At 64.2% G+C, this 25777-nt stretch overlaps 1 protein-coding gene across 7 annotated transcripts in view; it reads right to left on the bottom strand.

The window, feature by feature from the left end:
• Positions 1-25777, bottom strand: part of ADGRB1 (adhesion G protein-coupled receptor B1) — an 88338-nt gene that overhangs the window by 31218 nt on the left and 31343 nt on the right. For all 7 annotated transcript variants that reach the window (XM_070221948.1, XM_070221951.1, XM_070221953.1 and 4 more), the window contains exons 10-18: positions 25373-25479; positions 24951-25145; positions 24246-24314; positions 23502-23610; positions 20407-20550; positions 19870-19945; positions 19617-19719; positions 18561-18604; positions 369-510 (exon numbers count right to left, since the gene is read on the bottom strand). In XM_070221948.1, the coding sequence (XP_070078049.1) occupies positions 369-510; positions 18561-18604; positions 19617-19719; positions 19870-19945; positions 20407-20550; positions 23502-23610; positions 24246-24314; positions 24951-25145; positions 25373-25479 (989 nt within the window). The remainder of the gene's footprint in view (positions 1-368; positions 511-18560; positions 18605-19616; positions 19720-19869; positions 19946-20406; positions 20551-23501; positions 23611-24245; positions 24315-24950; positions 25146-25372; positions 25480-25777) is intronic.

Below are 25777 nucleotides of genomic sequence, written 5' to 3'. Positions count from 1 at the left end.
TATGTGGGCCTCTGCCAGGCCAAGCCCTCCCCCGGCCCGGGGAGCCTCGGGGCCCAGCGTGCCTGCTCCCCCGAGGACCCCAAGGAGTGTTGGGGAGACCCACCCATCAGTCACTCCTGGGGCCCCAGCCGGCTCCTCCCAGGCCGTCCCCAACTCCACGCTGCCACCCGCTCCACAGGCCCGGGCCCTGCCGGCCAGGCCAGGGGCTGCTGCCCGGCGCACGACCCCTCGGGCAGGGCAGAGTCCCGCCCCTCCCCGCCGGTCGCCAGTCCCGGCCCCTCCCCGCGCGCTGGCCCGGAGGCGACCTCCGGCGCCGGAAGCCCCCCGCGCGCCCCCGCCGCCCCCCGCGCGCCCGGCCGGGGTCTCACCGCGTCGGCGCTGAGCTGGGCTAAGATGGCGAAGGTGGAGAGCCGGTCACAGAGGCAGCGCGTCCGGAGGGCGTCGAGGGGCACCGTGCGGCAGCCGCGCCACGACCAGGGCCCGAGCTGCGGGGGGGCGGGGGAGGAGGGTCTGGGGGGCGGGACACACGGGGGGGAGACAGGGGCAGCGTGAGCGGCGGCCGGCCCGCGCCCGCCCCTGCGCCCGCAGCCGCGCGCCCGCCCCGCCGCCGGCCCCCGGAGCCCCGCGCCCCATGGCCGCCGCTGCCGAGCCACGGGAGAGCGGCTCGCGGGAGCGCGGCCGGCGGGGGGCGGGCGCTGGCCCCGAGCCCGGAGCGCCCCGCCCCCGCCGCGCCCCCGCCCCGCGCCGGCCGCCGAGCCGGGGGAGGGGAGCCCGGGGGCGCGTGGGCGCACGTGGAGCCGGGAGGGGAGAGCGGGGTGGGCGCGGCCGGCCGGGGGTGCGCGGCGCGGCGCGGCGCGGCTGGGAGCCGGGCGAGGGGCGGCCTCCGCGCCTCCACAGCCCCGGGCGCGAGCGCCGGTGACCTTGGGACTGCCCCATCCCCCCTCCCTCCCCCAGGCCTTGTCGCCCCTGGTGTGCGCTGCTCGTCTCCTGGGACACAAAGAGGCTTCCCCTCGCATTTGGGAAGCAGCCAGAAAGTACCCCCTCGGGTCTGACCCAGGTCCCTTCTGCTGTCTATAGGCCCACGCGTGCGCCGGTTCCATCGAAACACAAAGCACTGGGGAGGGTCTCAGTGCACCCGCCCGACTAAACCGCTCTGCAAACCAGTGCCACTGATCCAAGCCAGCCCGCGTGCGTCCAGGAACTTGGGAGTGTCCAGCTCCACAACCCTGGGCCAGGCTTGCCTTCTCTCAGCCTGCTGGCGTCTGGCCTGCGGAAGGTGCCCACGGGGGGCCTGCGGGCTGTGGGGAGCTCCTTCACTCTGCGATTCAGGAGCCACCGCAGGAGTGGTCTCCTTCTGAACTCAGGGCGGACAAGGCCTCGCCCCTCCCTGGTAACAGACCCAGCACCTGCCCCAGGACATCAGGAGAAAATTCCGTCTCTGCTAGCAGGGTCCTCCCATGGTCTGCCCAGAGCCCTCACGCTGCAGTTTCAACCCACTTCCAGCCTAAGACGATGGAGCTGCACGGTGCCTGTCTGTCAGAGCCTTCAGCTCGCCTCCCCCATCCCTCCCTCTGGATCAGGGGTGGGCTGGGGGCTGAGCTGCTCCCTGCCCAGTGCCCTCCCCAGTGGCCTGACCCCCCCCCACACACACACACACTGAGAGTGCCACATCTGCTCAAGACCTGGATTTGCACACGACCGGCCTTGGCTACATCCTAGCTGTGTCACCTTGGGAAGGTACCTACCCCCCCAGGTTTAGTTTCCTCATCTCCAAAATGGGGAGGGGGACAGGCGAGAGGATGAAGCGGGCAGACGCCCCGCTAAGCGCCCGGCACAGTGCTCGCGTGTCCGTGTTAGCGTCTCTGGGAATGTTCAGAGTCACCAGCTGCAGGTATCTGAGAGCCCCAGAGCAGCTTCTGTTGAATTTGAGATGTTACACAATCCCCTTTCTGAGCTCCAGGCACCAGGGGAGAAGGGATGTGCTCTGAGCCAGCTTGTCACCTTCACATCTGCTTTTCTCTCTTGATTCTCCCCCCACAGGGAAGGACCTGCGCCCATTTTACAAGGAGGAAAACTGAGGCCCCAGGGGCAGGATGTGCCCCAGGTGAGAGCAAGGCAGAGCTGTCAGGAGGCCCCGGAGTTGGCCCCAGGCTCTGCAGGTGCATCAGGGCCCCTCCTTGCCAGCCTGTCCGCTCATCTCTGAGGTGCAGTGAGAGGAGGACACGTCCCTCTTGTGGGCACTATGCCCTGAGCCCATGGGGGCCAGGGCTTGCGAGGCCCGAAGCACATTCATTTTAGGAGCCCTCTATAAAAAAAGAATGCAGACGGAGACATCAGCCACGGAGGGGCCCTGCAGCTTCAGCCTCCAGCTCCATGGACGCCTCTGCCTGAGCCTTCTGGCCTCGGCGCAGCTGAACCTCCACATGCCCAGAAGGACCCAAGGTGTGCCAGGTCACATGGAACAGCAGAGCCCAGCCAGGGCCAGGGCGGAGGCCACAGCCTTGACCCCAGCCACCAGGATGGAGGCCAGCGGCTCAGCCGCCCGCATGGCCCCGCTCCCGGCACAGTGAGGAACAGAAGTCAAAGCCTAGGAAAGCCCTGGCAGAGACCTCTTCTCCCCTGCCTTCCTCGAGAGAAGGGAGACCCCACCAACCACAGCGGCAGGAACAAGACCTGAGGACGTCAGTAACAGAGAAGGAGTGTGGGGTCCTGGAAGTCCCAGTGACACCCCAGGTCCAGCCTGAGCCTCACACCCTCAACTGGAGCTTTATCAAGGCCTCACTCGGCTGCCCCGGGCACGCCGGCTTGCCATCTCCCTTCGTCCCTCAGCACCACCCAGGACATGGGCACCAAGCACTGAGCCCTGGCTGACCCCAGCCCCCACCAAGGCCCTCCAGCCCTCCTTCCCCCGGGACTGCCCTGTCCTCACGCCCAGGGATGCATGTGTGGCTGCAGCCTTGCACGTGTAAGCTGCTGACCAGACCCAAGGACAGCCGACGCAGCGCGGGCCAGAGGACCCAAAACCCAGTGCTCCCAGGAAGACTTTAGGCCGTGTCTCAAGCTGACCGGCTTGCCCACAACACTGACCGTGTGGCTGCTCCTTAGGGCAGGCTCTGTGGCCAGCCAGTGCTGGGTGCAGATCCCAGCTCTGCCTCTCAGGATCCAGGCACGGACACCGCCTCCGCCCTGCTCCTGAGAACGGAGGGGGGACCTGGAGACCCGCTCTCCGGCTGACCTGAGGGCTGCTGGAGGACCGGGAGGGAACAGCACCCCGAGGCCTGGGGTGAGCCTAGCCGGGCTGGCTGGGGCCAGCAGCCTGGCAGGTTCCCAGCCGGCGGCGTTGGCGGGCCTGCAGGGCGCCAGGCAGACAGCTGCCGGCCACCTCCTGGGAGAACGCCAGCCCAGGCCGGTAGCTGGCCCTGCAGGGCTCCTGCTGTGGGCACTAATTAGCTTATCAGCCTCCCAGAGGAGGGCAGAGCCAGGGGGAGCTGCCCGCTCTGCCTAGGGGTGGGGCCAGGACCTGCCCCTGCAGCCTCAGGCCGTGGAGGGCACAAGGAGGCGCCCGCCCCTGGGCCAGAGAACCAGCTGGTCGGGCCGGCAGCCCAGGAGGTGGGCAGCTGCTGGTCGCTCTGGAAGTTGCTGGACCCTGTGGGAGTGCAGTGCAGGCTGCCCGGCGTCAGCGTCTTCCCCCGCTCTGCAGTCCCCAGGGCTCAGCAGCCCCTGGTGGCCTGTATCAGGGGAGCAGGGGGGCACGGACCCTCTCCTTGCCCCCTCCCAGCACCTCAATAATAACAGCTTCCTGTGCATTTTATCACTTAATCTCTGCAATAACCCTCAGCTCAGCTGTGTAGATGAAGACACTGAGGTTCAGAGACGTGATGCAGCTACCCAAGGCCACACAGCAGACATCACGAGGGCCAAATCACAGTTCTTCTCTATCTGACCCCCTCCCCTGCCTGCCCCCCGCCCCCCGCCGTCTGAACCACTGGACTCTGAAGAACAGATCCGAACGGGACCCTCAAGGGACCCAGACGACACAGAGGTCAAGCCCCCATCCCAAGCCAGGGAAAGAACTCGGTCAATGGAGGTTTCCCAGGCAGTTGGCTGAGCCTTCCACGCTGTGCTGGACATCAGTGGACAGGTGGATGGGTGGCCCCTGCCTTGCATCTTAGGCACACCCTGACCTGGGGAAGCTTAGGGGACCCTCAGCCCTCCTATTTTCAACAAAACCTCTAGGATGCATCCTCCTAAACCCACAGCATCTGGAGGTTCTTCACCACGTCTGACCAAAATCTTTCCTGCTCCAGGGGACACCTGTTCCCATCTCTGCGACACAGGCAGGTCATTCCCTCCTCTTGTGCACAGCGACCGCTGCCACACGTGGGAGACCATTTGCTGCCTCCTGTCTGAGCTTCAGAAACTTGGAATATCTGGGTCATAGAGCCAGGCCCTCCCTCCTGGGCCCAGACCCGAGGAATCTGGGTCAGCGACACCTGCTCCTCCCGCCTCCCTAGGTCCAGGGTGAGAGAAGGAGCAGGGGCAGTGGCACCTCCCAGGACCAGAAGGGCAGGGGGATCCGGGGCTCAGAGCAGGAGCCCCTCCCTGCCTGAGTTCAAGAGAGAGTGAGGGGCCCTGGGCCCCTCAGATCAGAGATCCCAGAGAAGGGCTGTCTCTCCCATCAGACAGGGCCCCCAGGGCAGAGCTGTGCCCCTTCCATCAGATCAGCTGACCTGCTAGGCCCTGCCTGGCTGGCTCCACCTCCCCGGCCACAGCCAAGGCCAGCTCCCAGGCTCCCCCTGTCCCCCCGGGAGGCCGTCCCTGACCCGCAGCTTCCATCCACAGGTCTCCCGCCTCCTGCCTGCTTCTTCCCACCACATGACGCTCTGCCCCTGGTTCTGGGTCCTGCCCAGCGTCCCCCGCAGGAGGGCAGGACCGGATCTGGCTTGCTCACCCTGCTGCAGGCACACCAGTGGGGACAGTACTCAGCCAAGACTGAGGAGCACAGCCTCTCTGCCCCTCCAACCTGCCACTGCCCCCCGAAACCTCAACGCTTCCTCCCTCCCTCCCTCCCTCCCCTACAGCCGCCCCATCGGTAAGTCCGCCTGGCCTTCCTTTCAAAATGCACCAAGAGTCCACCAGCCGCCCACCCCTCCATGGCCACCACCCCGGGGGACCCACCACAGCGCATCCCCCCTCGCTGCGGCTGCTGCCCCGAGGGCCCCCACTTGGCCACTGCAAGGCGCCAGCACCATTGTTTGAAACACGCCTGGCCACATCGCCCTGCTCCAAACCCTGCACAGCTCTCTCACTGAGAGCCACGGCCTCTCGCCCTCAGGGACCCCAGGGCCCCGGGGGCTGGCCCACCCTCCGACCCGACTTCCCCACTCCCCGCCGAGCGCTCCCCTCCGGCCATACTCAGGCCGCGAAGCCCCAGCAGCTCCCTCCGCATTTCACCCTCAGCACCCAGCACGGGGCCACGGCCTTGTCCCAAGTGCAGGCGGCTCGGAGGAGAGAGCCTGGTTCCCGTCTCCAGCTGGACAGGGGGAGTGGGTTTGGCCCCCACTCTGGCTAGGCAGCTTCCCCAAGGCACTAACCCTGGGCCCAGGGTGGTGGGGAGCCAAGCAGTGTCAGAGGCCCCAAGAGGAGGCCCAGCCTTGTGGCACCCCTGCTCTCCTGCCACCTGGCCGGTGCCCAGATAACGCTGGTCCAGCCCGGCTCCAGAGGGGAACTGGGCCACCAAGGCCTGGTCCCACCCTTGGGTCGGCTCCCTCCTGGCCACTAGGAGTCGACCTGCCTCCCCTGTGAGGTGGGCACAAGTCCTCACCCCACATGCTGTTCAGGGAGACCACAGGGACCCAGGGCCCACTTCAGGGCCCGACCCACCCAGGGTACAATAACACAGAGAGAGAGTGGAGAGTGCCCCCCCACGCGCCTGCCCACCGAGCCAGGGCCTTGGCTGCATGCATGATGCCTCCTGTCGGCCCACGAAGCAGGTGCTATTATGGGACTGTGCCCGTCAGGGTCCCCTGGGGTTTGATGGGCTAATTCACACTGGAGTGTGAATGACTCATAGGTGTCCTCCCACACAGCAGGAAGAAGCCGGAGTGGGCACAGCACGCCCCAGTGGGGGAACAGGGAGTGGGCAAGGTGTCTCTCAGCCAGGGGCTTCCAGGAACCTCTCCAAACTTCTCAGCCTGGCCTCCGAGACCCTCAACGGTTGGCCTCCATCTGTGCTCCCTACCACCCATCCCAGGCACAAGCCCTGCTAAGTCATGCGTCACCCATCAGGAGGGCCCACCTCCCTCCGGCTGGTGCTGTCTCCTCCAGGGAGCCTGCCCGGATAACCTGTCAGCTCCTGAGCATTGCCCCAGCCCCTCCATCAGGTCCTCCCTGCCGCTGGGCCAGGGCTCTCCTCCCCGGTGCTACCTCGCCTAGCAGCCAGAGCTCACCATGACTCCCCAACCCGCCCTGGGCCCTGGTGGCCCTGCCTGCACACGCCAGCCCAGAAGGAACCACTAGTGACCCAAACACAGGCGCCCTCTCCGGCCTCCAGGCCTTGATCTTGGCTGGTCCCTATGACCACATGCCTTCTGTCCCCTGGCTGACTCAGCCTAGTCCTTCAAGGCTCCTCAGAGCCACTGCCACCTCCAGGAAGCCCCCTTGATCCCCACTCCATGTCCAGCCCCTATCTGGCTGCTGGCTTGTGAGAGGCCCCAGGGTAGGCCGGCCATGTCCGCTTCCCCAGGGCTTGGCCAGATCAGCTCCGTCCCCTCAGTTCAGGGCCTGGGGGCAATGCCTGTGGCCCCGTGGGGACCCCGGGGTCTGTGACGCATGGACCCCAGGGATGGACACCTGCCTGACCTGGGCCTTGCTGGCTGAGTGAGCTGCCAGGTGAGACCCGCGCCCCCTCGGGCCCGTGTCCCTGCCTGTGGCTGGCTCTCCGGGGCCTGAGCCGGCGCTGACTCTGAGCCTCGGTCAGCATCTGTGCTTCTGTGACGGGGGCCTCCAGGGCTTCTCAGGTTCCCTGCGATGCCACGACGCCAGTCCCATGGCTGCCCCCGGTGCCCCCGCACATGGAGTCAGGGCTTCCAGCACAGGCCTGATTGGGGTCCAGTGGCCCTTCCTGCCCCTGCCCCCCGACCTGGGCAGGGCCACAGGCGCACTGCAGCCTGCCAGGCAGACAGGGCCCTGGAGAGGGTGGGACCCTGGGCTCCCCGGCTCCAGAGGAAGGGGTCGGCCTGGGAGGGCAGGGGTCCTGCCGACCCCTCTCCCCCTGCTGAGTCCTCCCAGCTCAGAGGCCCACACCCCAGGACTCCTCCCCGAGCCCCTGCCCCTCACTCAGCACTTCACCTGGAGTGCCTGCGGCCCAGCTCTGTCCAGTCTGTCACCTGAGGGGCCTCTGCCCTGACACCCGCACCCCCTCACGCTCCTGCCACTGATGTAGCTGGAGAGTCAAGCTGGTACGTCCATTCATTCATTTAGCAAGCACCTCCCTGGCCTGCCTGTGCCAGGCCCGGCGCTGGGCATGGGGAACCTCCGTGGGAAGGCCCCTGACCCCAGCAGGTCCCAAACCTGACCATCTGTCACAGCCGGCCTGGCCTTGTCTCCTCCAAGATATCCTCCCAGACAGCCCTGGCCTCGTGAGCGCTCCCCTCTGCTCTCCGCCCCGTCCTTTCATCCACCCTGGCTGGCGTCGGATCCTGTCTGCTGCTCATTAACGGTGCCATGGGTGTGTCCTGGTTCCCGCAGGGAAGGGGGCTTCAAATTCCCTAGCTGAGCCCGTGACCAATGCCACCTTAACTGTCACCACAACCTCTACCTTCATAGCCATCAGTGAAACCACCGCCACCCTCATCAACATCACCCTCCACACCATCAATACAATCGTTACCACCGTCATCATCACTGCTACCGCCACCATTATATTACCAACACCCCACCACATCACCACCACCACCAACACTGTCAACATCAACACCATCATCGTCACCCCCATCACCAACAACGACACAATCACACGACATCATCACTACCACCAGCACCAACGTCATCATCCTTACCACCAACTATTATCAGCAACATTAACACCACCATCTCCGTAATCACCACACAGTCATCACAACCACCACGACCACCAACAATGCCACCATTAACACCACTACCATTACCACCACATCACCAATACCACCAGTACGTTATCACCATCACCAACAATCACACCATCAACGCTACCGCCATTGCACCAACACTGTCACCATCATCACCACCATCAACAACACGATCACTCCCAGTGCTATCGCTCTCACCACCACCACCACAATCGTCACTACCCCTGCCACCACCATTACTGTGCCTTCAGGTCACCAGCATCGCCTCCACTATTAGCACCATCACCATAACCGCCATCACCTCCTCAGAGCCAGCATCGCCACTGTCGCTAGGACCGACGTGAACCAGAACCCCCATCACCAGCATTCAGCAACAAGCACTTACTCCACACCCGCCTTGTCTCGCAGGAGGTCTTGCCACCACCCCGTCAACCAGAAGACTGAGCTCAGGCAGCCACAGTATCACCATTGTCCGGCACACCCCCACCTCCACCCCACCCTCCAGGCATCTCCCAGTTCACCTGACTCCCAAAGGTCCCGTCTCCTCAGGTGACTGCAAGGTCATCTGCCATCTGGCTCTTCCAGGTGCCTCTGCACCAGGCCAGGAAAGGAGAATGGGCACCCCCACGGTCACCGTACCGTCCCTGCCAGCCTGGGAGTCCCTCCTGTCGACCCCACTTCCCGCCCCTCACATCCCGAGGGCTCCCTGCAGAGACAAGGACAGTTAGCCGCCGCCCCCCAACACGCTAGCAGGGCGCGAACCACTGAGCAGCCCGGGAGCTGGGGTTTTGATGGAGACTTTCCTGCCTCTGGAAACAAGCAGTTGCACCCTCAGCAGAGGGAAGCAAGTGTCCTGAGGACGAGGGTGACCACAAGCCCTCCAGGAACATCCCCCCCATGTGTGGACCCTTGCTGCCCCCTGCCCCTGCCCTTGCCATGCCGCCTCAGGGTCACTGGGGGCCATCTGCGTGAGGGAGCCTGGTGGGCACTGCAGGGTCACTCAACTTGGGGTGAGGACCCATGAGCCGCTGTGTGACCCAGGCAAGCATCACCACCACTCTGAGCCTCTGGCTTCTTGTCTGAGGGCTGGGGCCTGGTGTGAACTTGCCAGGGCTGGCGAATGGAATGAGCTTTTGGCAGAAGGACCAGGCACAGTGCAGGTGCCCAGGAAGTGTCAGCTCTGCCTTTCCACACCCCTACCCCAATTCTGCCCCTCCTTGGTCACCCCCAAGGCCAGAGAGCTCACCCCTGTCTGCTCCTAAAATGAGGCCTGGGGACTTGGATGAGGGGCTGGTGGAGGCCCCAGTCCCACCTCTCACTGGACTGCTTGTTCCCCAGCTCAACCACTCTCTGCCTTGGTGCCTTTGCACAAGCTGCACATGGGCCTGGGGGCCTCTACAACCCTGCTACCAGTGGACTCCAGCTCCGCCCTCACGACCAGCCTGAGGTGTCCCTCCCCAGGAAGCCCACCTCACAGTTGGCCTGTCACCCCCAGTACACGGGGCAGTCATGCCCCAGCCCCCCAGCCCCCGGAGGGTGAGTGGTTTGTCTGAGTGGCTCCCTGCTGTCCCCTAGCACAGGGCACACACAGTGCCAGCTAGGGAAGGGGCCTTCTCCTCCAAGCAGTCCTCCTGGAATAGGGGACACGATGGCATCTGCTTTTGAGCACTTCCTGGCTCCAGTTACTCGACGCACATCATCTCATTCAGAAACCCCACTTTATGGATGGGGAAACTGAGGCTCAGGGAGGCAAAGGGGCTCCCCATAGTCACCCCATTAGTAAGAAACAGGGCCGGGACTGGAGCCCAGGCCTGCTGGAGGTCAGAGCCCTGCCCCTCGTGCCCACCTGTCTCCCGTGTCACCATGCCTCGGGGAGGGCACTCGGGACCTGTGGGCTCCCCCACCGGCACAGCCTTGGAGGGAGTGGATGGGGGCGGATGGAACGGCCCTGCGGGAACAGTGTGGGGTGAGCCTGGAAAGCAGTGGGCGAGGCTCCCGGGAGGATGGCGAGGAGGACTGGGGCCCCGTGGGAGGCAGCAGGACAGGGCCTGGGCAGGTGGGGGGGCGATGCTGCAGGAATGACATCAGACACAGGTTTGGGCAGGAGGCAGCCCCCACCCCAACCTCCTCTTGGGACAGTGAAGCCAGGCCAGAGGGCTGGGCGTGGCCTGAGCGCTCCATGTGGGCGGGTCATCACTGGGAACACACAGGGCTTCGGCACTTGCAGATAGAAGGACGGATGGACAAGCGGACAGATGGATGAAATCCCTGCCAGGCGCATCCTGAAGGACCCCTGTGTGCCGGCCAGGCGCAGGCCCATCCCAAGAGTCCCCTGCTCTGTGCCCACATGCGCCCCTTCCTGCGCCAGCACAGCCCAAGGCAACCGCTCCCCCTGCACCCGCGGCGGCCCCTCCTGGACCCCGCAGGTCTCAGTGGGAGGAGGGAAGCGGGCACGGCTGAGCCCTTTAGCCCTCCCTCCTACTTCCTGGCATGGCCCGGTGTCCTCAGTGCCCAGCTCTACTGCCCAGTGACCTCCCGGGTGCCCCCCTCCCCGAGGGCAGCTCCACCTCCTCCCCTTGTCCTCTGCTGGGCACGGGTTTAGTCAGGAGGCGGCTCATGGCAGAGCCGGTGGGGTGGGGGTGCTGACAGTGGGATGGGTGATGATGGCGGGGCCGGAGGCGAGGGTGACCGTACCCAGAGAGAAGGGGAGGCTGTGGAGTTACCTCTGACGCTCAGCCTCCTGACCAGGGACAGACGACATGGTTGACGGCTGACTCAACCTGTCCCCTGCCGCGCAGCTGCCCCGCCCACCTCACCAGTGCAGGCACCCTCCGGAAACCACACTGGCCACACGCCGCCCCCACTCCCGTCCAGCGGATCCCGGAGCTCAGGGCCGGCCACGCTCTGTGCCTCCCTGACTCGCAAGCCCCCTCCCCTCCCCCTTCTGTCTCCATGGACATCGTGCCCAAAAAGCCACAGACCTCCACCCTCGCACCCACCCACCCACACAGGTGCAGAGAAGCTGCATGACACAGGGGCAGCCGGACACACGGGAACCCCCGAGGTGGGAAAGCACGGGGCCAAGACAGGGCTGGACACAGCGCCGTGCAGGGAAGCCCCCAGCCCCAGACGCCCCTGCCACACTAACAGCCCCAGAGGCTGGAGCACAGGTGTCTGGGACACCCCCGCATGCTCCTGGCACAGGACCCTGCCGCTCCTCCTGCCCCTCCTCCCCAGACACTCCTCACCAGGGCTGTCGCAGGCCAAGCAGCAGCCGGCAGTGCTTTTTCTAGCAGGAAGAGAAAGGAGAGCAGGGGAGGGGCCGGGGGAGGGGCCGGGGGAGGGGTGGGCAGCTCTGGCAGCCCCAGCAGCCCCACCCTCTGCATTTGCCTGGGGGCCCCAGGAAGGGGTGGGGGTGGGTGCTGGGTGGCACCTGCCTGGACCAGGAGACGGTGGGCACTCATGGTGTCCCAGTGTACACTTGAGGAAACTGAGGCTCGGGTTTGCCCGGCCATCACAGGCAGAACCAGGGATTCCTGAGTGCAGGGAGGGGCCGTGCTGACGGGCCAACCTAGGCTGTAGGACCCCACAGAGCCCCAGCCCTTGGACACACAGGTCCAAGCAGGCACTCCAGGGGGGCACCTTGGAGCTGTGTCGAGGGCAGGCCCAGGTCCCCCCTGTCCTGGGAGGGCCCCTCTCACCCCATCTCCAAGAGGAGGAAGGGTGGGCTCACCAGGGCCTGGCCCCCTGATGGATGTCCTGTTGGGTAGGCAGTGTGTGGGGGCACCTTGAGAGCAGGACCCTGTCACCACAGTCAGACTGCACTGGGCAGGCTGGACGCGGGAAAGATGCGTTCAGAGAATGAATGAGTGAGTCAATGAATGGTCGAATGGGTGAGTCCCCAGTCCCCGGAGGATGAAGGACCCCGTCATCCTGTGGTCGCACTCCGGTGGTCTCTGTTCACCTCCTGAGGGCCTACTGTGTGCCCAGCATGGAAACACGTGGACGAGACCCAGCCCTGCCGTCGGGTGGGGCTCACGTTCTGCAGGGGTGGGGCCAACAGGAAGCAGGGAACACAGATGTATGGACTTCCTGCAAACTGGGGTCGGAGCAGGGAAGAAGCGGACAGGGTACAGATGTAGGAAAATGGGCAGGAAGGCCTCCCGGCACAGGTGGCTTCTGAGGCCGGAGGAGGAGATGAGAGCACAGGGACCAGGCAGCGAGGGGGCCGGCGGGGTGGAGGGCAGTGGGGGGCGGGCCAGGGGATGCTCATTGTCCCACCCCAGGTTCAGAGCACCCCGGTCCTCCTGACCTCATGGCCTGTCTCCTCCTCCAGCTCCCAAAGCCAAGGAGACTGGCAGGCTGGGCTCTGGAGCCCCTTGAGGAGAGGTGGGCCCACACCAGCCTCTGCCAGCCCCTGCTGCCCCCAAGGACAAAGTGGGGGCAGACTCAGAGACCAGGGGGCGCTGGGGAAAAAGGCTGGGCTGAGTCCAGGGCTGGGCAGGGGCGGAGGGTAGGATGGGTGGACGGTCTCACTTCTAAGAGCAGACTCCACCTCTCCCCAACCCAGGTGGGGGGGCAGCAAGCACACCCTCCCCCTGCCCCACCACGCTCAGGGAGGATGAGGATCCTGAGGCCCTCCCAGGCCGCCACAGAGGCCTTCTGTGTTGGGCCTGTCTCGGCTCAGCCCACCCCCTCTGCCCCCATCAGCAACAGCCGGCGTGGGAGAAATCGGGCTGGGAACCGGCCGCTGACAGCGACCTGGGGACCCTGCCAAGGCTCCCTTCCGTTCGCCCCCCTCGGCCTGCCCCCTCACTGCCCTCTCCACGGAAACCAAGGATGGGGGGGGGGGGCAAAGCTCTTAAAGGGACAAAGACGCACACTTGGGCATGGAGCCCAGGGAGGAGGCTGGGCCTAGGTCCTGTATGTTCCCGGGACAGCTGCCCCCGGCCTGGGCCCTGTGTATGTGGCAGGGCTGGGAGTCTGCACAGACTGGAATGACTCACGGGGTGACCCTGGGCTTGTCAGACAGCACTCTGGGCCTCAGTCCCCTCAGCTGGACAGAGAAAGCTTGTGTGAGTAAACGAGCAGATCTAAAGGGGCCTGGGGGGGTCAGGCTTCGGGAAAGGAGCCCACACTGTGTGCGGGGATGTCCCCCTCTCTGCCAGCCTGTCCCAGTGTCTACTCTACTGGCTCAGGGTCTGGAGAGTAAGGGTGCCAAGAGCCCACAAGTTAGGGACACTCCCAACCCAGGTGAATAGGAGCCCGCTGCAGGCCTTCTCAGGGCCTTGATAGCTGATGTGTGTGTGGTGGGCATGGAACCCTGCTCTTCCTGGAGCCCTCTTGGGGCTGGCATCTGGCAGAACACCCCTGAGACACTGGCCTAGCAGGACAAGCACCATGGATGGGGTCTGGCCCAGGCCCTGGCCGATATTAACGTCCCCACGTTGGGCCTCAGTCGGACCACTTTCAAGTGAGGGCAGAGCAGATGATCTCTCGCGACCTTGCAAACTCTGACTTTTATGCTCTATGTAACTCTGGGTTATTTATTTTTAAAAAGGAGACTGCGAAACACTTGCAACTTCCCATGAGTCCGAGACCCAGGGAGCTGTCCTTTCAGAACCACAGAACTCAACTCCCGCCACCTGCTTCCCAGCCTTTCTCGACCCCCGTCACCACCCCTCCATCCTCTCTCCACTCCTCCTCCACCCACCCGGCCATCCATCCACCCTCCTAAACATCTGGGAACTCTGCAAGGACCCCCTTTTCCCTCCCTAACACTCTCATTCCCCAGGCCCTCACTGCCAATGGCCAGGCTAGTCCAGGGGTGTAGGGGGCTCCCTGGGCCATGCTGTCAGCCAGTGTTCAGCAGCGGGTGATCCGGGGTCTTTGGGCTGAGAGGGTGGGACTGGTCGCATAACTTGGGCTCCAGGGGCAAGAGCGACTCCAGGGGGCTGTCAGGGCCCAGTGTTTACAGAGCACGAGCAGTCGCCTTGAGAGGGGACGTGGAGCCGCTGTGGGTAAGTGTGTGTGTGTAACTGGGGCGAGGCAGGTGGAGGGTCTGCACTGTGGGTGGAAGCCTCTGACTCACTCTTTCTAAGGCGAGTGTGTCACATGCAGGGAGGCGGCCCTGCAAGCATATGACACATGCGCAATTACATGTGAACATGCACAGTGATTCCAGGTGAGACACAGGGTCAGGGCTCAGTGTGTGCCCAGGGTCAGGGCTCAGAGTATGACCAGGGTCAGGGCTCAGAGTGTGACCAGGGTCAGGACTCAGAGTGTGACCAGGACTAGGGCTCAGAGAGTGACCAGGGTCAGAGCTCAGAGTGTGACCAGGACCAGGGCTCAGAGAGTGACCAGGGTCAGAGCTCAGAGTGTAAGCAAGGTCAGGACTCAGAGTGTGACCAGGACCAGGGCTCAGAGAGTGAGCAGGGTCAGAGCTCAGAGTGTGACCAGGACCAGGGCTCAGAGAGTGACCAGGGTCAGAGCTCAGAGTGTAAGCAAGGTCAGGACTCAGAGTGTGACCAGGACCAGGGCTCAGAGTGTGAGCAGGGTCAGGGCTCAGTGTGTGAGCAGGGTCAGGGCTCAGTGTGTGAGCAGGGTCAGGGCTCAGAGTGTGAGCAGGGTCAGGGATCAGTGTGTGAGCAGGGTCAGGGCTCAGAGTGTGAGCAGGATCAGGGCTCAGTGTGAGCACTGTCATGCCTCAGAGTGTGAGCAGAGTCAGGGCTCAGAGTGTGACCAGGATCAAGACTCAGCATGTGAGCAGGGTTAGGGATCAGTAGTGACTAGGGTCAGGGTTCAGGGTGTCATCAGGACCAAGGCTCTGTCTGAGTTTGGGATCCAGGCTCCGTCTGTGACCAGGAAGAGGTTTCCGTAACGGATCACAGTCATGGACGGAGAGATCACTATTTCTCAGCTGAAGGTCACTGATGGCTCTTAGCTTCCGCCCCTACCCCACACACACAGTCCTGCTGACATGTTTGACCCTTTCTGATCATGCACACACAAACATAGGCCCACATCAGCACAGACCCGAGCCCTGGGAACACTGGTGGAAGCAGACCTGGGGCCCTGCCCTTGGACCCCATTTCCGGTCACCTGGGAAACCCTGGGCTCCTCTTAGCCCATTCATGGGGTTTGGAGTGGCCCCACCAGGCCCCAGAAGAGTAGCTGTCCAGCACAGAGCAGAGGGGACAGGGGTGGAGGAGAGGGCAGAGCCAGCCCCCCCGCCAATTCCCATCAGCCTCTGACCCTCTCCATGGGCCCAGGCTGCCCGCTTCTACGTGAGATGCCTCAGTCCCCGCTCCTGAGGTTTCAGCTGGGCTTGGGGCCTCTTGGAGCCACAGAGTCCTCAGTGGCAACAGGCACAGTGCCACCAGGCTCCCAGGGCCGGGCCCAAGATGGAAGCGAGAACTCATGTGCAAAATGCTGTCCGGGGCATGCCTCAAACACCGCAGAGCTGTGGGCACCCTGCCGCTGTCCTTGGGGCCCCAGGCCCTCAGGAGCAGAGACCTTAACAGTCCCATCCATCCAGAAATGACCAGGTGGGCAGAGCACCCCTGGGGTGGCAAATGTGCCCCCCCCACCCTTGAGAGAGGAAGGGCAAATGGAGGCCACGGTCAGTCCTCTCCCCGCTCTGCTCCCACCTGCAGGCAGGCAGACTCGGCCACGGGACAGGAAGCTGAGGCATCCCGAGGGCGCGATCTGCTCAGGCCACACAGCCGCAGGGGTCCTCCTTGACCACAGAAGGGTCCGAGGGACAGTGAATTTACACACTCTGGGCTGGCAAGATGTCACAGCCTGCTGCCCCAGGAGGCAAAGGGGATGGGCCCCACTTTTCAGGAAAACAATTTACTACCGAGAGCTTAAAACTCTCCAGGGACGCAATGCCAAGGAAGTACTGGGAAATGCAGGCGGGGCTGTCCAATCAGGCTGGTGTTCCCAGTAGAATGCGGAGGGCTCCTTCAGTCGGGCCGCCGGGGCGAAGCAGGCGCCCCAGGGAGCCGCAGGCAGCCTCTGAACAGCCCCTGGGGGATGTCTGGGCTGTGGGAGGGGCCTGTGCCAAAATCAGGGGCCAGAGAGGATGGACCTGCAGCCGCAGTACCAGCTCCACCTCCGAAAATGCAAAGCTCTGGGCTCTCCCGCCACGCGCCACAGGCGAGGGCCGCAGGGGCCCGCCTGGGTGCTGCCAGCGTGTGGGCCTTCTTTCTTGCTTTTTCTTTTTTTATCCTTTTCTGACACCCCATTTCGTACAAAGAGCTTGTGCTGCTTGCAAAACCCAGAGAAAATCAGTCAACAGCAATCCAAGCCAGAGGGCCTGTTTCCAGGGCTGTAGGCTCCGCCCCAGCTCTCCCCCAGCCCAGCCCCCTGGCCTAGACCCTGTCCTCACACCCCCAGACCAAGAGTAGGAAAGGCAGTGGGTCTGCCATATAGCCCACACACTCCCACCACAGGGCCTTTGCACTTCTGTTCCCTCTGCCAAAATGTTTGTCCCCAGACCCCCACGTGCAGAGTGCCGTGTGCCGTGTCAGCCTCCGCTCAACATCACCTCCTCGGAGAGGCCTCCGTGAACCTGCTCTGAGAAGCACCTCACCCCACCTGCCATGAGATCCATCTGGCTCCACTTCTTGGCATGTGACATGACCTGACATTTTCACACGGGTCTATATGTTCCTGCTTCAGTATCCTTTCTCCCTGGAGATAGGAGGAGGCCGAGGGCCAGGACTTCCTAGAGCAGTGCCTTGTCGGTGGTCAGTAACCATTGGTGGATGGGTGGGTGGGTGGATAGGAGGGTGGGTGGATGGATGGATGGATAGGGAATGGATGGATGGGGGATGGATGGATTGGAGATGGATGGGTGGATGGATGAACGGAGGATGGAAGAATGGATGAGTGGATGGATGGATGTGAGATGGATGGATGGGTGGATGGATGGATGGGTGGATGGATGGTGGATGGATGGGTGGATGGATGGTGGATGGATGAGTGGATGGATGAGTGGATGGATGGATGGGGAGTGGATGGGGATGGAAGGGTGGGTGGATGGATGGTGGATGGATGGATGGGGAGTGGATGGGGGATGGAAGGGTGGGTGGATGGATGGTGGATGGATGGATGGGGAGTGGATGGGGGATGGAAGGGTGGGTGGATGGATGAGTGGATGGGTGGATGGGGAGTGGATGGGGGATGGAAGGGTGGGTGGATGGATGGGCGATGGATGAGGGATGGATGGGTGGCTGATGATCCCCTCCCTCCAACAACTTCGATAGTTCCTGACACGCAGCCCCCACAAACCACCCCCACACCCCTCACAGACTTCCCTCTGCACCCATCCTGCCTGCTCTCCAGCCTCTGCTCTTCCTGGCCACCCCTCACGTTCCTCCTGTATCTTCCAACCTCCACACTTTTGCTCAAGCTGCGCTTCTGAAACCCCTTCCTGCCCTTCTCCGTCAGGCAAACTTGACTCCTCCTGTGTCAGCCACTCCGGGACCCTTCCCTGACCTCCCAGGACACGCTTTCATCACTGTAGTGCCCCGAGCGTGAGGGACTTGCTGATGTAACCCCAGGCCCGAGGCCCAGGCTGAGCACACTCACAGTGCCAGCCGGCCTGGGGAAGGGCGCAGGGAGGCCTGAGGGCTGGCGGTGCCAGGGCTGAGAGAGGCGGGCCGTGACAATGACACCCAGCGCCCTGATCACACCCTCTCCAACGCACACCAAACCCCTTGTGGGGAAGACCCAGCCCCCACTAGACCCACCTGGCCCATCGGATCCAGCCACCAAGCTCTCTCCCGCCCCGTCTCCCAAAATTCTGACCCTATTCGTGTCTGGGAGCTGCTGCCACTTTGGGGCCTTTGCGCAAGCTCTTCCCCGTGACTAAATGAGGCCCCCCAACTCCCCCTTGGTCTCAGTGTGTCTGGGAGGGCACCCCACTCTGGTGCCCGCGCAGAGCCCTGAGATCCCACATCACGGCCCGGCCAACGCAGCCCAGTCCCCGCCAGGCATGGCGCAGGTGGCCCACTGCTCTCGCGGTGCTGCAGTGCGGGCACGGGCTGGCGCTGGCGGGTGCTGGACAAGGATCTAGGCAGGGACCCCATGGGCCTCTGCTTCCCATCTGATCGCTCTGGGTCTCCAGTCCCACCCAGGGGGCCCCGCCTGCCGTGGTGCTCCCCCAGCTCCTGCAAGCCTAAACTGCCTGTCACCTGGCCCAAGGTCAGACCTCCACGCCCCGCTCCTCCTCGGATTGCAGACTCCCCTGGGAGCGGGGGAGGCGGGCTGGGTGGGCTCCATGCTGCCTCAGAGCCAGACCTGGGCAGGGAGGGACCGTGCGAGGCGCAGACGCATGGGGGCACGGCGGCCTCAGACCTGAAGGCTGCCCCCTCCCCCGCTGGGTCAGCCCCCCTTCAAGCCCACCCCAGAGCCCCCGAGGCCACAAGGCCCAGATGGACTTACATGTCCGTCTCATCCCACAGGATACAGGTCTGGTTGGTGGTACCCTGGGGGAGAGGGGGGAAGAGTCAGGGCCACCTGCTGCCCTACGAGCCCACCCGAGGGTCACGGCCAGGTCCACCCACAGGTGTGCTAGGCACACAGGAACTGAAGGAAACTGAGGCCAAGATGGGGAAGGGGCTGGCCCAGCCCCCCACTCCCCGCTGTGTGGCCTTGGGCAGCTCCCATCCCCTCTCTGAGCAGGGCTGTGCAGCAGTGACCAAAGCCCCTCTCTGGAGGCCCAGGTGGCCGGTCCAGCTGAAAGCAGGAGGGGTAAGAGGGAGCAGAGACAGGAGGGCGCAGGCAGCGCCTCAGTAAACAGCCCGTCCTGAGGCCACACTGAGTGGGCACCGGGGCTGCGGCAGGCACAACAGCGGGGGTTATTAGCGCTCACGAGGGGCGGTGCTCTAAGCACTGGTGGGAAATACTTCATCCTCACCCAACTCTACAGTTCCCACTTGATAACGGAGGGAGCCAATGCACAGAGAGGTTGAACAACTTGTTCAAAACCACACAGCTGGTAAGAGCAGGGCTGGTTCTTCGCACAGCCCTGGCCTGGGGTTGGAGACCCTGTCCTGGCTGGGTAACACGGACAGCTGGCGCCCTCGGGCTCCTGGCTCTCAGCTGGCCCAAAGGGCATCTTGGCCCCGGCTCCTCTGAGGCCCAGTGGAGAGCCCCCTGGGTCAGAGCACGGAGACTGGTCTCTCAGAAAGGAATGGCTCTCTCTTCTCCAAGGAAGCAACCAGGCCACCGAAGGGGCGGGGCCGGGGGGAGGAGTGGATAGGGCTCAGGCAGTGGTGTCAGATGTGGGTTGCATTTCAGCTCCCACGTGGCCCTGCCGTGAGACCCTGGGCAAGTCACCACGCCTCAGTTTCCCCACCTACCATTTGGGGATAAAAGCAGCTCTCTCACAAGGCTGGCGAGAGACCCGCGAAGTGCGCGCACACACGCTCCACACGTGGATCAGACAGGAGGACTCACGCACACGCACACAGACATGCACACGTGGAGGGCACTCACATTGTACATGTGGGCAAACTCAATCTCCAGGGGTGTGAGCAGGGAGCGGGGTGGCGGCTTCACGGTCACCGAGATGACCTTGGAGTTCAGGACAGTCGTGTTCCTGGGGACACCAGCAGGCCGGTCAGGGGTCCGTGGAGCCGCCCCCTATGACTCGAGCCCCAGCCCCTCCCCCAGGCCCGCAGAGGCCCGCATCCCTTGGCACCCTCCAGGCTCAGGCCCGGTGCCCCCGCCCCGAGCCCCACGGCCCCACCTCTGCAGGGCCAGGAAGCTGCCCAGGTTTCGGTAGAGGACGGTGCCCACCACAAACACAGACGAGTCATCTGCCTCTGGAAGAGAGGGAGGCCACCGCGTCACTCTCCTCTGACCCGCTCCCACTCCCGCTGGGGGAGGGCTGGAGGGGGCGGGCAGGGAAGCGCGTGTCCCAGAGGAGGCCCGGGCTCTGCGGTCACGTCCACCCCCACCCCGGACGCAGGGCTGCGGTTGGAGAGCCGGGGCAGGCAGGGCACTCAGAGTCGCCCGCCGCGTGACTCCAGGCGAGACCCTTCCCCTCCCTGCAATGAGAAGGTCCCTTCAGCAGAGATGGTCCACGAGCCTCCCCACACAGGGAGGGCAGGAGAGTTTCTTGGAGGAGGGGGCAAACTCGGGAACACTGAAAAGAAATGGGTGCCACCCTGGCCCTTGAGGCAGCAGGCCAGACTCCAGAAGGAACTTCCTAGGGGGGCTGTGCCCTCAGACCCCAGGCCCGAGTCTCCCCTGAGGGCCTCACCCACACCCTGGGGCCGCTCACCTGCCAGCCCGGTGGAGAAGACGCTCTTGGACACAGTGACCCTGTCCTCCGGCACCTTCGCCCAATCGCCCGTGGCCCGCCAGCCCTTCATGGGGAAGCTGATGTCTGTGGCTCTGCTGGCCGGGAGCTTGTGGATGCTGAGGACTTGGGGGTGGGGGGCGGGCAAGAGATGGACAGACACAGACAAGGGGAGACAGAGAGACAGCGGTCACCCAACAAGGGGCCTCGGCCCTGGGGAGCCGGAGAGCGGGCCTGGGAGTCCAGCGCCACCACGCAGGGGTGCTCATGGTTCAGAGGGCACGGGAGCCACCTGGCAGGCTGCTGCCTGGCACCGACCTCCCAGCCTCGGGGTGAGGCCCCTGGCCCTGTCCCTACACAGGCTCCCTGGGTCAGCCGTGTCCCCAGAGCCCAAGACTGTCTTGGGTAGGGGACAGGGAGGGGGCAGCAGACGAGAGCTGGGGGTGGTCAGAGCCCCAGAGAGCTGGCCTGGGCCTGAGGAGCCCAACCCAGAGGGGCTGGCCTGCCTCCCCGGCCCCTTCCAGCCCTGGAAGGACCGTCCCGCCCCAGCAGGAGCCCCTGTCCTTGTGAGGAGCCCGGCCTGCACTCGGGCTCCGCGGCCCCAGAAGGTGTCAAAGGTGAGTTCTGCGCTCAGGTCTGTGGCCACGGAGGGATCCACAGAGAGCAGCGTCCACCTTGGTGGCCTCCCCACTCCTGGGACGCTGCAGCCCAGCTCCCCACTTCCTCCACCCCGGCTCTGTAAAAGGGGAGAGAAAGGCCCCACCACAGGGCTCAGGGACATTAAAGGAGATGACAGACCCCGCAACCTCCCTCCCAACTCTCCCTGGGGGGCTGGCCAGCCTCCTGAAGACCCTCAGCCCCACCTAGGCCCCCGCCCATCCGGCTCTGCTCCCCTCCACCCTAGGCACACTGTCCCTCCCAATTCCCTGGGGCAAAGTGGCAGACATAGGCCTGGGAGGACAGCATGAAGGGTCAGCGCTGGGAGGCAAGGCCAACAGCTGGGAGAGAAGCAGGGTCCCGGGAGATGGGGGTCTGGGAACGCAGTCCCCACAGGCAGTGCTGTGGCCCACAGAAGTCAGGGGTTCAGAGACATGTGGCGCGGGCCATGCAGGGCGGCAGGAGGAGGCGCCACCCTGTGCAGAAGGGCGGGGACAAGGGTGGTGCCGCCGCTGGACCTGCCTGGATGGCGAGGAGAGCCAAGGGGGTCCAACGGGGCACTCAGAGAGAGTGCGGGGGAGAGGCCAGCGGGCAGAGCAGGGCTGACAAGACCAGAGCGGGGGGTCCCTGGGGGGCCAAGGTCCTTGGAGGACTCCAGGGGACTGAGGGGCCAGGGCACGGGAAGGGGTGTGTGTGTGAATATTGACACCCCAAGGTCTATACCGGGAAAGCACAGAGAGAGTGACCCTGGGTGATGGGGACAAGGAGCAGGTGGGGACAGGAGGGAGGGGGAGGGTCTGGAGGGGCCCCAAGGAGCCAGGAGGACCCAGGGTCCCAGGACTGAGAAAGGACCACCCGCCCCCTCCAGAGAGGGACGCAGGCCAGGAAGGAAAGGGAACCCTAGGGAACGACGTCAGACCTTGGGATTTTGCTGGTAATGAAAGGGGTCCTCAGTGGCACAGAGGAGGGGCCTCAGGAGAGACGTGGAGGAATACCAGAGATGCGTGGGGTGTGTGGGGTGTGTAGGGTTTTGGGGTGTGTGGGGTTTAATGAGTGACTGGGAGGAGCCACCTTTGGTACACAGAGCTGGCCCTGAATGGCCATCCACTCAGCACAGGGTCCCCGAGGCAGAAGGTTGGTAGGGACTGTGGCCCGTGCCAGGGCGGCCCTCCAGGGGCTGTGGGCGGTGCCGTCGCCCCATGAGGTCCTGGACCGGGAGGGCCCCACGCCACCGTCACAGGGCTGCACGGAGGCCCTCCACACCCTGGGCCACTGGCACCTCACCTGTAAAAGGGCCAGTCTGCCCCAAGAGGAAGGACAGGAAGGAGGGCACCTCAGAGATGGAGCTGCTGGGCCAGCGGGTCCGACCCAGGTGGCCTGGTGCCACCACTGACTCCGCTTTGCCAGCTGACCTCCAAGAGCACCTGCCCCCCCAGGCCTGAGTCTCCCCATCTGTGAGATCAAGGCCAGTCATGCCCCCGCCTGGCCTCAGAGGGTCTCCCCAGCTCTGACTGGGCTCAGGGATGCTAAGCTCCTCGGGCAGACAGGCAGTGCCAGGTCTCTGGGAATCTTCAGCTTAGCAGATGTGGGGATGTTCGTCCTGGCCCAGGGCAGCTCTGTGCCTGTTAGCACGGGGGCTGATCTTGGGCATATCACTAGAGGTTGAGTGTCTCCACAGGAAGGTGACAATCTCCCTCCTTGGTGCTGTTTGGATCACAGCTGGGGCCAGCACCCCCTGCATCCCCCACTGCGAGGAGGGACCTTGACCACTGAGAGAGTCAGGAGAGGAGCCCCAAGATGGGGAGGATTTGAGGAACACGGCCATGAGAGCTATCTAAGGGAACATTGACAGTAACCACCAAATATGATTGCTGTAGGATTTACAATGACAGCGCCATCAATCTCCCAGGTCCCAGGCCCATTTACTGCTCTCTACATCCCCAAGAGGTGAGTCCTGTTTCGGCCCCATTTCAGAGTTTCAGTGAATGCCATGGCGCTGGGTGGAGACCAGGCCCCTCCGACAAGATGCTTCTGGGCACGGGGGAGGTGGCTGCACAGTCCCACCCTATCTGGAGGCTAGGCCAGCACAGAGAGCACTGGGGGTGATGAGCACAGTGGGCCCAGCCCGAGTGAGGGGTAAGCAGAGTGCTGGCTGTGGTCTGGGTTCCTGGTGTGTCCCAGGATTCGGGGGCTCCAGGACCGAGTCTGGGTCTGAGCCACCCCATGCTGACCCTCCCGGGGCCCCATCAGACCAGGATAGTCAGGAGCCTCGGCTCTGGGCACCTGAAAACAGGACTGAGCTGAGGAAGGGCCCCGAGGGTCCACAGGGGCCTGGCCGCCACCTCTTTATACAGAAGAGGAAGCGGAGGCCCAGGGGTGCAGAGCAGGGGGCACGGGCCCAGCAGAGCGAGCGGGCTTACCCAGGTTGTCTGTCACCTGGTACGCGTCCCGTAAGTCCTTCATGCGGAAGCCGATGACGTCCACGAAGTCCTCCACCAGCCGGAACAGCTCCTTGGCATTGGGGCCCATCTGGGGGGCGGGGAGGTATGGGTCAGGGAGCCTCGGAGATGGTGGGGAGCAGCCCCTGCACCCCAAGTTGGGGACCCATCTTCTCGGTCCTCTGCCTCCTCCCGCCTCCTTCCCTCGTCTGCCCCCTTCTCAAGCCTGTTGCTCCTTCCCTGGCACCACCAGGCTCCGGGACGGTGGAGGATTCTCTGCCATTTTGTGGATGAGGATACTGAGCCCGGGGGGCTGCTGAGCCGGCCCCGTGGGCAGGCGTCTCTGGGGACCCGCAGCCCCACACCAGGGACTGCCCCGGAGAGTGGTGGCAGGTTCCAGGTCCACTTGGGGAGAAGGGAGGCTGACCCCTCTTCCCAGATGAGAAAGAACCAGCACGTCCCGGTCGCCCTGACCCGCCACGCACAGTCACCGCGGTTTCCCTCACCCCTCACTGAGCCCCACGAGGTGAGAGGGCGTCCTCTGTGAATGGGGAAACCAGGCTCAGAAGGCTAAGCAACTTCCTCAAAGTCACGCCCCTGCACAAGCCCTGTTGGGATTGGAACCCAGGGCCCCAGCCCAGGCTAGCCTGGGCCTGAGGGGGCGCCAGAGACGCCGGTGCCCATCCTGCTGCTCTGACCACAAGGGCCCCAGACCCGTGTCCGCACCAGCTGGGCCTCCTCCCACTTGTCCCGGTTCTCCTCCGCCAACAGGTTGCTGATGATCTGGACAAAGTTCTGGAAAGAAATGGAGGGCTAGTGAGCAGAGAATAAGGCACCAGAACTCAGGCTCAACCGGAGACCAGGGTCAGGGCTCAGAGTGTGACCAGGGTCAGGGCTCAGAGTGTGACCAGGGTCAGGGCTCAGAGTGTGACCAAGGTCAGGGCTTACTGTCTGACCAGGGTCAGGGCTCAGAGTGTGACCAGGGTCAGGGCTCAGAGTGTGACCAGGGTCGGGACTCAGTGTGTGAGCAGGGTCAGGGCTCAGAGTGCGACCAGGGTCAGGGCTCAGAGTACGACCAGGGTCAGGACTCAGTGTGTGAGCAGGGTCAGGGCTCAGAGTACGACCAGGGTCAGGGCTCAGAGTGCGACCAGGGTCAGGGCTCAGAGTGCGACCAGGGTCAGGGCTCAGAGTGCGACCAGGGTCAGGGCTCAGTGTGTGACCAGGGTCAGGGCTCACTGTGTGACGAGGGTCAAGGCTCAGTGTGTGACCAGGATCAGAGGTCAATGTATGACTAGGATCAGGGCTCAGTGTTAGACCAGGGTCAGGGCCCCACCTCTGTCCCGGTAGGGCTCAGTAAGGCTGGCGTCCAGGACTACTTCTTGCCCACCCTCCCACACACCCCTGGCCTGGGCTTTGCCCCTGGGAGCCCACCTGCACATCCCCGGGGGTGGGGCTGTAGTATGCCCTCCGGAAGATCTCGGTCATGTTCCTGAGGACATCGATGGTGGAGAGGAGGTCGCCGCTGTAGCTGGTCCCATCCTGGGAGATCTCCACCAGCGTCTGGATGACCTCAGAGACGCCCTCCCCGGGAAGCCCGCGCTGCGCCCTCGCCAGGTGCTCCCGTGTCTGGGGAGATGGGGGTTGGGCGCCATGACTCTGCAGGACGCAGCAAGGCGGTACCACGAACTCCGCACATGTAGGGGACCCTCTGCAGCCCCCAGCCAGGGGTCACAGTTGACTGGTGCCCACAGGGCATGCCACTGGGGACATCGGGCTATGTCTGAGGGACACAGGGCAGAAAAGCACCCTGGAGTGGTGGGGAGCAGGGTGGGAGACCCCAGGCCGGCCCTCACCATCATCTGGATGTTTCGGTAGTCGATGGAGACACAGCGGATGTAGGTGGGGGGCTCCCAGTAGGCAATGCCCTCCTCGTCCAGCTCACAACGTCGCAGGATAAGGCCTGGGGGGACAACGGGCAGCTCTGCCTCCCCTTCTCAGGCAGGGGATACCTCCAGCACAGGAGTCCTGCCCCCAGCCCCCAGCACGAGCCCCTCCAGATGGGACCCCAGAAGCAGGGACTCGCCCTGAGCCTCTTGCTGAGAGCAGGGCCACACAGGGGCCCGGCCTCTCTTCGTCCTTCCTTCAGCACGTTCCAGAGCAGCTGCTGCAGTCAGGAGCTGTGCCAGGGTGGGGACCGGCAGGAGCCACACCTCCAGAGACCCCACTGTGTGGAGGAGGAGCCCTCAGCCGGGTGGGAG

The sequence above is a fragment of the Equus caballus genome, chromosome 9 (genome assembly GCF_041296265.1).
Source record: "Equus caballus isolate H_3958 breed thoroughbred chromosome 9, TB-T2T, whole genome shotgun sequence".
Classification (NCBI taxonomy): domain Eukaryota; kingdom Metazoa; phylum Chordata; class Mammalia; order Perissodactyla; family Equidae; genus Equus; species Equus caballus.
This window is presented reverse-complemented; position numbering and strand designations above follow the sequence as displayed.